At 45.9% G+C, this 12,010-nt stretch overlaps 1 protein-coding gene across 1 annotated transcript; it reads right to left on the reverse strand.

Moving 5' to 3' along the window:
- Positions 1 to 458: 458 nt before the first annotated feature.
- LOC123075957 (phosphatidylinositol 3,4,5-trisphosphate 3-phosphatase cnrN-like) lies at positions 459 to 2,364 on the reverse strand. The gene is made up of 2 exons (XM_044498446.1): positions 2,299 to 2,364; positions 459 to 1,541 (listed from the first exon to the last, which is right to left on the reverse strand). Exons 1-2 carry the CDS (start codon positions 2,362 to 2,364, stop codon positions 459 to 461), a joined length of 1,149 nt encoding a protein of 382 aa, XP_044354381.1.
- Between the last annotated feature and the right edge of the window lie 9,646 nt (positions 2,365 to 12,010).

Here is a 12,010-nt window from a genome sequence, read left to right on the forward strand (position 1 = left end):
TTGAAGGTGGCGCAAAATGGGACCCTACCATTTTCAATGTCGATGATACAGTGGTAAGCCTACACCAACTTATTAGGCGCTACGGTCTCACACCCTACCGCCCCAATCCGTGCCACCTTCAAGAAGAGAAGGCTTTTGGGGTAGCTAGGACCCTACTGCCATAGGTACCGATGGTCCCACTCCATGCGTACCACTTACTAAGCAGGCGGTAGGGTATTAAGAGTGAACAAGGCACATTCCAGTGCTACCATACCAAGCATTAACATGGTTGAGCGTACATATCCAGCATTGCCAAGTTCAGGAAAACAACACATCATTGACAAGTTGATAGATCCATATATTTCACCAAAGTTCACATGACTACAATAGGCTACACCATTTCACCACACATTAATCTAAGAACAAATCTTGATCTAACTAGCTAGGTAATTACAAGTTGCATTGCGAGTACTGGAATATTAAATGTAATCGCCGCCGCAATTGCCATTGACCACGTCCCTATACATGCCCCTGCTGCTCGGGTAATCCTGGCGCTTGTGGTTTCTCTTGGCCAGCGGGTGGTGCAACTGTTGGCCTCCTATCTCGTCGCCAGTACCCCCGCCGACGCTCTGTAACCTTAGGTGGAACATGCCCTCCATCGCAGCCATCGTGATGGGCATTGCTTCAGCTGGTAGTCCAGACATCTGATGATCCACCACGTGGATGAATGGGAAACTATTCCGCGTTGCCGACAACTGCTCCATCCCGTTCCCATGAGCATGGTGGTGGTGGTTCTGCGCACAGTCGTCCATTGCGTAAGCATCGCTATCGGCAAAGAGCAGCCTAATGGGGAAGCTGAGACCAATATTCGCTGGGTCGAAGCTATCGACGAACTGGTTATCGTGCGATGGCGCGCTACTGAACATGGGGTACTGCAATCTGGGTGGTGCAGTGCCGGTGCCGGTGACATATGTTGTACTGCTGGACATAGTTGATGTCACGGAAGACGTCCCTACCATAGCGGCTCGGGAGGTGTCTGACACCACCTTAGGCTTGGCCCTGCGCTTGGCATGGCGACGATACCCCCCGCCGACTGGCACGTTGCGAAGCATGCCACCGTGGGTCCAGTAGCGGCGGCAGGAGCGGCAGAAGTGGCGGGGCTGCGTAAGGGAGTAGTTATTGAAGTAGCAAAACTTGGTGTTGGTGGAGTCGCATCGCGGGCAGTTGAGTCCCGACACCGGTTGCGGCAACCGCGCTAGCCGTGCTCGCTCCGACATGGACATCGACTTGCTTTTCCCATTGCCACCGCAATCGCCGTCCCCAGCACCGCCGCAACCATCATCGCCACCCCCTGCAGCGCAGGAGCCGGCCTTGGCCATGGCCATGAACCGTTTTTGATTGTTGTTCTTGTTGTTGTTGTTGTTGTTGTTGTTGTTGTTGTTGTTGTTGTTGTTGTTGTTGTTGTTGTTGTTGTTGTTGTTGTTGTTGCTGCATTCTCCATCACTAGGACTAGCAGGTGAAAAAGTAGTAGTACTATGATTGTTGGTGCCGAATTGTTGCAGCTGCAAATCAACAAGAAGATGAGTAATCAATTTAGCATATCGGCCAATATATATATGGAGCTATTTTTTTCTCCATTCATCCCCGGGATGGGCAGGACGAACCGGTTTCTGGTACATCTCGGAAGTTTTGGAATTTTTTCGTTCGAATAATTCAAAGGAACTTTGGGTTTACATTTATTTCCGGTAATAAATTATAATATTTTGACCTACATCAGACATAAACTTCCCTGTGCAAAGGTAGAACCCGTGACCTCTTAAGAGTACTAGCGCGCTACAGCGTTCTGAGCAATGTCCCACTAAATAAATTAGTGTAAGATGTGTCACTAATAGCATCGTATAATGCACGCTAACAGTATATAAGGGTGGTGCTATTTTGCTGTAGCACACTATTTTTTCATTGATACATACCCTGTTTGATTCACCATTTCAGTTTAAATTCATTTTTTTGACCTTTCTGGTATCATAACACGAGAAACAGTGGTACCTCTTGGCCGTTCAAATTCTCATTTTTTTTTTTGAATTTTTCGAGTGGTGCCACTGTTTCTCGGGTGTCTATGAAATGTCCGGTAACTGGTCGGCTACTGTAAATTTCGACCAGAAAAAGAAAACCTGATATGGAGTATATTCCAAGATATAAATATCTGCAATCAGAAAACCTAGCTCACTGAGTGCACACATATTCTTATTTTTGTTGTTTGAACAACATCATGAGGGAATATGCAATTAATTAGCTAGCTAGAAGCACAAGGATGCATACCTGAAGCTGGTTGTGGTCGGTGTTCCAGAAGGTTGATGAATCAGGGAAGGCAGGAAGGAAGATCATATCCGGTGATGTAGAGAGAAGAGAAAGTGGGAGGAAGAAACTTAGCGGCAGTTGGGGAAATCAAGCGGAAGAGTACTAGTACCAAGGAAAGGAATGGAATGGATGCTAGAAAGAGAGGGGGGAGGGTCTAGCTACCCAACAAGATAGAGAAAAAGGAGAGAGTAAGGTAGCTAGCAGCACCAAAATAGATGAGAGAGAAGGAACACACACGCGCTATATATATTGTTGTTGTTTTCCTTCATTTGCACACTTTTCCTTTTTCAATGTATATGCGGACGTGGCTCAGAGTGCTACCCATGCTAGCTACAGTTTGCAATAAATTAGTTAGTGTACTCTGATGAGCTAAGCTGATAGCTAATTTGCCACCGCATAATTAATCATCCTGGCCATTCCATAGAGTTTAATGGTACTAGCAATTCGGTAGGCCTACATATATTTTTTGTTTGAACACTAGCAAGTCATATCACTCTGTTTCGAGACAATCACTTCTCAACTGTCCCGCGTTTTAATTTTTAGTAGTAACCAAGATGTCGTGTCCTTTTCATCACATGTTTTTCTAATTCTAAATTTTCATAATATTGTCTTCCAAAGATGCCATAAAATGTAGGATATGTCAAAGCGAGATGAACTTCAATCTTGACACGTGCATGTCATGTATACATAGAGAAAAAGTGACAGCCGTCTCCAGTGTTTTTTTTTCGCGAGCGGTCTCTAGTATTTGTGTTGGATATACAACTTAGTTTGCATGGGATGGGACTAACATTATATTTGACCACTCAAGAGTTAGTTAAGTTTATTTGTACCTATTATCTATAATTTAAAGGTTGGATGATTTGATCGCCAATCTAGTGAAATTTATATGACCAGTGACGTGGTGGTGGTTTTGTGCACACACCAATCGGCACAAAAACAAGATAAAGTTAAACATACATTTATTAATAAACAAAAATAAATGTGAATATCAGGACAAAAATAAAAGCGCAATTATTCTGTAAGTTTTAACCAAAAATGGGAAACTGTGGATAACTCATAAATAATTTATGAACATTCATGAGTAGTCTATGATAATACTCTTGAAGTTTATTTAAAATTTTTATTGATTTTTTCTCTTGGAATACTTCGGGTTTAACTTGTCTACTTAATTTTATTGTTTTTCATGTTAGATGCTTGCTATGCGTGTCCGCAATGTTAGCAACCAAACTGTTATGATTAGGGTCAAGGATATAATGTGCTCTGTATCAGAAGTTTAGGCTCAAATTTGTGTAATTTCAAAATCTAGGAGGTAAAACTGCAACTGCTAGTTAAATAGGTATGGTCGGCGACGGATTTTTCACCCACTTTTATATCATGGTAGAAGTTTCTCTCGAACCTGAGCGAGTTGGAAACCTTGAGCAATCCACTCTGATTATACTTCCAAGGTTAATACACATGACATTGTTCTTGGTTGTGTGCATTCTCGGGTGCAGAGAGCAAATTAAGATATCCTATTTTATTATACCCGACGGCCAATCGTTGGTGTGAACAATTAAGTGTTTAATTGAAGCCAGGTGGTTTCCAAGTAACACTGTTGATTTGTAGCATGATAGTTCTGGGTACTGTATGTAGCTGGAAATATACGTACTCTTCTCATCTTCATATCCATGGAGTATATGAGATAGTCACCGTGAATACGAGATGACAACTAAATTTCTCTTGCATTAATTTTTCTTGTGTGTTAGTAGTTATAAACTAATGCACGTGCATATATAGCATCGATCACCGTCCATAATGTAATATATCAATTCCTAATTATTTTATTGATGTTTGTCAGGTTGACATGGCTGCTACGTGTGCAAAATATCGGCCATGTTTTCTTTTAAAACTAGGGAGGGGTGGGGGCCTCCCCACCTGAAAAATATTCATTGATTTTTGAAGTAGCAAAACAAGCATATATTCATAGTACAAAAGATTCAGAAAGCACCCTCTCAAGTAGAGGTAAGATAGTCTCTTCATAACATGGCACTGGATTTAAACTCGGCATGTTATAGGTATATTTTCTTTACATGTATTTGATAGTTTAGAATTTGCAATCCATCTCCTAACTTATCTATATGAGAGGCTTCTTGCCCTCCAAATTTGTACTCCTACTAGCACAAATGCCCATGCGTTGCAATGGGCTAAAAATTCGTTAAACCTGCTCTGTATGACAGCATGCATCATTTTTTATACCTAGTTCTGATAAACATCAGCATAAGTTTATAATGTTATCTCTTTTCGGAGTATGACGCATGGACCTAAATAAGCCACCCTAACATCTTTCATCAATGAACGAGTAGCGCTGCATGGAATAGTCTAGTAATCGGTTCTACTTTTACTTTTCAGAAAACACAAATATTTCTTTATTATAAAATAATTAAACAGTTTTGAAATTTTTAATCTTTCTATTAGAACTGAAACATCTTTTGAAGATGAACATTTTTTTGAACACATGTTTTTTAACTAAAATTTTGTGGTCAAATTTAAATGGTTTTGTTAAAAAAGTTTGAACATTTTTTAGGAGTTTTGTGCATTTTTAAACAAGCGTGAACATATTTAAAAGCATGCTTTTTTAAAAAAAATTAAGAAGAATTTGAAACACTCTTTATCTAAAAAACACACACACACTTGGTGCCCGCAATTAGAAAAATAATTGTTGGTGTCTACACCAATGTAGTGTAAAGTTGAGAAAGTCGTCAGGGTGTCCTTTTTTTTGCGACTCGTCAGGGTGTCCTTTGATGGTCCTTCCTTCATCTTAGCAGTATCATCGGGTAGAAGAGCAATGGTGTAAGTGTTTTTACCAGGATACACAGACGTAAAATTGTTCAAGAGTTTAATAACTAATCTAAATGTTTTTTCTTAGAATTTTGAAAATATTTAAATGCAAACAATTTTTTTTGGATGGAAGAGTAGTGGTGCATTGAAAAGTGGGATTGTTTATATACATTTTTTGGTTAATATTCGAAAGCAAACATGTTTTTACTATGTTGATATTCTTTTTAGGAAAATGTTGGTTGCTTGGTTTGCAAGATTATATTATGTTTTTTTCCTTTTGCACTACTTGAAGTTGGCCCAAGTTCCCACACCCCCACCCACGGCGCCGCGTACTCTCTCCTCTTCCCTCTTCCACAAACGATGCACTCTCCCTGGAGTGTGCGGCCGTGTCGTGTCCGCCTCCAGCCTATCGCGGGTCCGCCGAGCAGCGGTGTCCGTTGGTGCCCCTTTCTTCCTCTGCTCGGCCTTGCTTGGCCATAAGCTAAGCTCGCGGGGCTCCGTTCCATTCCATTCCATCATTCTGGTCCCTCTCCTAGGGTCGGTTGTTTCGATTTCTTATGTCGCTGATTCAACGAATTTCCCATATTTGATTTGGGTCACGGGGGTTGCCGATTGCGTGCTTATCTGAGATTCTTCCTTGAGACCTACTTGCTCTTCGCGGACTAATTCCTTCGTTCTGTTCCCCTCAGAGGCTTGTTGATTTCTGATGCGGAAAAGTCACCCGCGTATATAAATTGATTGAATTGGTTGAAAAGGAGCGAGGTGGGACTATTTATGAGTTCTAATCCTCACGCAGAAAGTATTTTTCGCTGCTCCTCTGCTCATCGGTTTAATAAAATGTGGGCCATGTCAGTTCGGCCCACGCGCGTGACAACGAAACTTACGGCCTCCTGGGGTCATGCCTGAGCTATGCCCGCGGGTCGCTGGCCTGCTTCTTCGTTCTCGATGCGCAGTTTCGTTCGCTTTCTCGGTGTCAAACGATCTGAGCGAAATCGATCGACGGTTTAGTACCACCTCGAGTATATGTTTTAAATTCAAACTGGAAGCGTAAATTCACAGAAAGGAAGCGTATTATAACGGTGAACCCATGGAGTCAATCCGTGCTTTATTATTAAAAAAAAAGATAAAGATAAAGATAAAGATAAAGATAGGGATAGATATATATATACTCGCCCGTGAGGCTCAATACAATGTCCATTATATTCTGTCAATCCTTCCCTCTCTATCGTTCTACATGTTATCAGACTAATCCAGGTACAAAACTCTAGCCGCCCTTGCCGCTTCCACACCGCGCTGCCTCCGGGGCGGTCGATCTCCATGACCGCCACAGGTGGCCGCGCTTCTAATTTCTAGATCGGGGTTCTCTTCGCCAGTCGCTTGGCCGGTCTTCTTTTTTGGCTCACCGATCATAGATCAGATTGTATCACCCACCGCCCGTTGTCCTCACGCGCATCTACTCCAACATCAACATTGACTATACACCGGCCAGTTCGTCATCAACCGTGGGCAAGGCTGCACGCGGCGCAAAAGAGACGCCTTCATGCATCACTGCCGGACGCTCTCGTCCGCGCGGTCTCCGTCGCCAGTCGTCGTCATCACCCGGGACATCACCGACAACGTCATCATCGTCCACGCCATAGTCTCCAACGTCCGCCTGGTCTCCGATGTATGCATCGTCCATGCCATAGCGCGTACAGCGCCGCCGTCTGTATGATCAACCAACCCCGCGCATGGCTTCAGCATGCAGGTCCCCAAGCACGCGTGAACCACCGATCAAGCATCATGTTGCCTCTACATCGCCCCTTTGAGCCACAGCGTCGCCGCCCTTGATTCATACTACGGGCTGCCTTCCTTGACGTGTACATCGCTGGTCTCCAGCGGCTCATACTACGGGCTGCCTTCCTTGACCTATACATCGCTGGTCTCCAGCGGCTGCACCGACTTGCGTACTACAGCTCCGAATCAGTGGGAGGGCAAGGGGTAGTTAAGTTTTAGGTTGGCTCTTGTTTTTTAAGACAGACTGATTGGGTGCTAAGATCCAAAGTGGAGAGGGAAACAGCCCAGATCGTACACTAAGATCCCTAAGCAATCACTTAGTGAAAAAGGAAGTGATCGAGCGATGACAACCAGGAGGTGGGCTTGGAAGCAGCCATCCTTTGAAGAAAGCGTAATAGCTTACTGGTCTAGCTCCATGGCACCGAAAATGTCTCAGGGCTCAAGTGATTCACCGAAGCGACGAGACCTTAAAAGCAGCATTTTCAAGTGTCAGTAGCGGGACGTTCTGTCAATCGGGGAAGGTTTTTGGGTGTGGTGAAGTCGTCCGAAATTGTATTGTAATTATCAATACAATATCTATCATATTCTGCCAATCTTTCTCTCTCTATCGTTCTACACGGCAGACCACAGTCCGCGAGGCCAAAGGGTGAAGTCGTCGTCTATGCTTTTGATGACTTCGGAAGCCGTAATGTCAAACTGTCTTGAACACTTTTGCATTACGAACGTCCCATATCTTCCAGAGAATGACGAGCACAACAAACGTTGTGATGGAGGCAGCCGGCGGTGTGCCTAGAACCAGATGTCCACGAAGGGTGAGCTCGAGGGTGTGAAGCCAATGGCAGCAAAAATATTGGACGATGGGGGTAGGAGAAAAACAGGTGCAGGCGGTCTTCCTCGGCAGCAAAGCACCTAGGGCAGGTCGCATTGTCTTGCAGGGTCTTCCGGTGTATGTTCGACTTGGTGTTAAGCCCGTTTAAGTAGAACAACCATCTGAATATCCTGACTTTGGCCGGCACACGCAAGGCCCACATGATCTTCAGAACTGGTTCGACCGGCTGGATCGAGAAGGCGGAGTATGCCCCTTGTTGTTGCAGCCCTAACTAGCTCTCTCTCTCGCGCGTAGCTGGAGGTAGAAGAAGCAGAAGCACAGAAAGAAAAGAGAAGGATACTGGAGTTTCACCCGGCCGTACCACAGAGGCCATTACTATTCCAGAGCACCAACTCTCCTCAACAAACACACACTGGCAGCCGTGACTTTGTAGTCCCCCAGCAACGCAGCCCTCACGTTTTCCCTAGCTAGCTCTCCGCTGCATGCAAGCGAGCGAACCGGTCATGCGCACGACGCGCGCTATGCGCGCGACGCGGCCAGGTCCACCGGCCACTCCTAACAGACTGGCTACTACAACTACGTGCACACACACGCTAGAGCCACCAGCACACACATGCGCACACACGCACACTCGCCACGCTTCCACTGCATCCCGCACGTCCCGCGCGCATCTGACACGTCCGATGAGTCCGACTGCACCAGTACGTCCCGCGTGCACCCGACGCACCCGACGAGCCCGACCGCACCAAGCCGTGGCTTACTCCAACACACACCCCCTAAGCCATGGCTTAGAGGAGTCCGTCGTCGTCGACGTTGGCGTCTGCCAGGAGAGCCTGCTCCGCCGCCGGTCCTTTCCGCAGCTGCGGACAGTCGCGCCGGAAGTGCCCGTGCTCCACGCATTTGTAGCAGCGTCCACGGCGCTTCCTTCCGTTGCCTGACGCTGTGCTCGCCGCGCCGTCATCGTCGTGGTCGCTGAAGCCGCGTCTACCTTGTCGTCGCTCCCGAGCTGCCCACTGCGGCCGTCATCATCAGCTGCCCGTCCGCGCGCTCACCGCCGGCCCGTACGCGCCGCCGCGTCCTCTCCTCGAACGCCTTGAGTTGTCAAAGCGCCTCCTCGAACGCCATCTCCTCCACGTTGCAGAATTGCGCGATTCCGGCCACCGCGGCGTACAGCCACGTTGCAGAATTGCGCGATTCCGGCCACCGGGGCGTACAGCTGGTCCGGCATGGTGTCGAGCAGCTTCCTCACCATGGCCGCGTCGTCGAGCGTCAAGCCGAGCACCGCGTACCTCGCCGCCATGCCACTGACCTTCCCGGCGTAGTCGTCCAGCTCGTCGCCGTTGTCCATCCGCAGGCGATCGAACTCTCCACGCAGCGTCCCGAGCCTCGCCGCCCGCACCCGATCGGCGCCGACGAAGCGCACTTTGAGGGAGTCCCATATCTCCTTCGCCGTGGTCTTCGTCGCCACCTGCATCAGCAAGTCCTCCGGCAACGCGCCCAGCATCGCCGCCCGCGCCGTCTTACTCTTCCCGGCGTTGACCGCCGCACCCTCCACCGGAGCCACCGCACTCCATTGCCCCTGGGCGTCAAGGATAACCTCCGCCTTGATCGCCCAGGCGGTGTAGTTCGTCGTCGTCAGCGGCAGCGGCTGCAACGCCATCACCCCGCCACCACCGCCGTGAGGGACGAGCGACATGGCCGCCGGCAGGATCGCACCGAAGCTCTGTATACCAAATGTTGGTGACCGCACTGATTTGAATAGGGTCAAAGCCCAAATCTGCTCACGATGTTGCGATAAAAAAATCAAAGTCTAAGAGACAAATTAAACTACGTTTCCGTCAAGTTTTGAACTTTTGATTGCTCACCACGTACGCCACACGGTAACAAATTAAACTATAACCACCAGTTGAGGTAGTTGTGTTGGGCAATGAGTTTTCTTTCTCCAATTTCAAATCGAGATAGAAAGTGATGTGCAATTGAGTCCAATTCAACTTCCTTGTTCAATGTGCACGACAGTGTTCTTGGTTGTGTGCATGCTCGTATGCAGAGACCTCTCCTTCTGTTACTCGAGGGTTGATTGTCCACGTGAACAAATAAGTGTTTATTTGAAGCCAGGTGGTTTGCAGGTGTCATTGTTCGTCCATGCTATGATAGCTGCAGGCACTGTACATACCCGGACATATAGGTACTGCAGCGTGTGTACGTTAGTGACTTCTTGCATTCTTCACAGCGGTCCATGACATGAAACAGTCACCATGAATACGAGACACAAATTAGTTTTCTCTCTCTTCATTTTTTTTGGTTAACAGTTAACCAACTAATGCACGTGGACATATTACAGCGATCACCTTCCATGATACAATATCTTACTATGCACGTACTGCTTGACAGCTACTACACAGTACACACTACACTAATGTCCATTCAGGATTGTTCCTCAAGTTAGCTACTGTATTAAACTATTAGGAAAAGTAGACTTATTTACAGTGCCAAACATAAAAATTATTACGTGCCACATCTTATCTTATCTTATATTTACTAATTGGAGGCACCATTCATGATCTAGTATATGTGGGCACATAATAATTTTTATGTTTGGCACTGTAAATAAGTCTACTTTTGCTAATAGTTTACAGTGCCAAAACAAAATATCTTATCTTATCTCAAAATGTGGGAAAAGTAGAATAATTTACAGTGCCAAACATAAAAATTATTAAGAGGCCGGGTTGAAGACTAGTATATGTAACTGAAATAAGGGAACATCCACCTGATTAGTTTAAGCTAGTTGAAATCATATATCAGGGCAACTCCAACGAGGGTCTCCAAACGAACGACACCAAATGTAGGCTGACACGTCTGGACATGTCCACGGATAATGGGCAGGTGCCGGCCATCTAACGATAGTCACCAAATCCGGACAGCGGGCTATGACTAAGAGTGGGACAGGAGGACCAAGCGAAAAAATAGGTGAGCCGGACACATGGTTTGTGGAAGATGTGGTCCAACTAATAGTGGATCAGGTGAACCGACACCCCCCCCCCCCCCCCCAGTTAGCTGACAGTTTGGGGATTTCGGACGTCCGGACCTGTCTGTACAAATGCAATGACTTACGTGGGATTGCTTTTAAGTGTCCAGACATTTGCAAGCGATTTGATGACCCTCATCGGAGTTGCCCTCAGGAGATCTTAAAGAGTATGACGAAAAATAAGAAGATAGCTTAGGTTGGAGTTTGTCATATATATATATACTCCTTTTGGTTGATTTTTTTTTGAAAAAGGTGGATTTTATTAGCTCAAAATGAAGCATCAAGAGAATACAAACACGATGAGCACACACCTGGCCTCTTCACAACTAGGATGCACACAGCCAACATCAACCCACATAAAATACACGCCTGCAAATAGCAAAGTCATATAAGACCAAAATTATGCATAGGCGAGAAAAAAGAAAGAAAGAAAAACAAACCAAAGTGATCAGCTCCGTGATCGGCAACCTACAGCAAAGACCATATCCGCACCGGCCTTCTCAGGACACCATATGAACATCGTGATTCTTCAACAGCAACGCCTTCAAGAAGGGAGCAACACTCAAACGCCGCCATCACTGGATCCAGCGGTCAACGCCGGAATTTTACCAATACTGACAAAAAAGAAAATATAATTAAGTTGGGTCATTGTCCATGCTTGTAGTATCCACTGTTTGGCGCCTGGTACATTATGTACTACAGCGTGCTCATTCAGGACTCAGAACATTAATTGATAATCACAACATCTCGCCAAGAAATAGCAGCGCCCAAACATGTTGATCGGCCAGATTTATTCATCCTATTATGTCATAATCAGGTAATCTTTGGCAATAGAAAGGTAATGGCAAATTAGGTTGTGTTCCATAGGTTATGCTCATAGCTAAAAATAAGGTCCATTTATGGAGCTAGTAAGTATAAGTAGTATTTTCTGATCCCAACGTATAGTTATTAAACATTGGAAAGAACATATGTGTGGAGTACTACGAAAATGAGTACATGCTTCATGTTGATTCCCATACTAAAAATATTATGATGGAGACATTGAGGGAGACCTGGATTAGGGGGTCCTCGGACAGCCGGACTATATCCTTTGGCCAGACTGTTGGACTATAAAGATACAAGATTGAAGACTTCGTCCCATGTCCGGATGGGACACTCCTTCGCGTGGAAGGCAAGCTTGGCAATACGGATATGTAGATCTCCTCCCTTGTAACCGACTCTGTGTA

This window comes from Triticum aestivum, chromosome 3D, assembly GCF_018294505.1.
Source record: "Triticum aestivum cultivar Chinese Spring chromosome 3D, IWGSC CS RefSeq v2.1, whole genome shotgun sequence".
In the NCBI taxonomy this organism is placed as follows: domain Eukaryota; kingdom Viridiplantae; phylum Streptophyta; class Magnoliopsida; order Poales; family Poaceae; genus Triticum; species Triticum aestivum.

Excerpts from the sequence above, each read along its gene's own strand:
- LOC123075957 (XM_044498446.1), bottom strand. The coding sequence starts at position 2,364 with ATGATCTTCCTTCCTGCCTTCCCTGATTCATCAACCTTCTGGAACACC. Across the intron at positions 1,542-2,298 it reads CCGACCACAACCAGCTTCAG|CTGCAACAATTCGGCACCAA; the intron begins GTATGCATCCTT and ends GTTGATTTGCAG.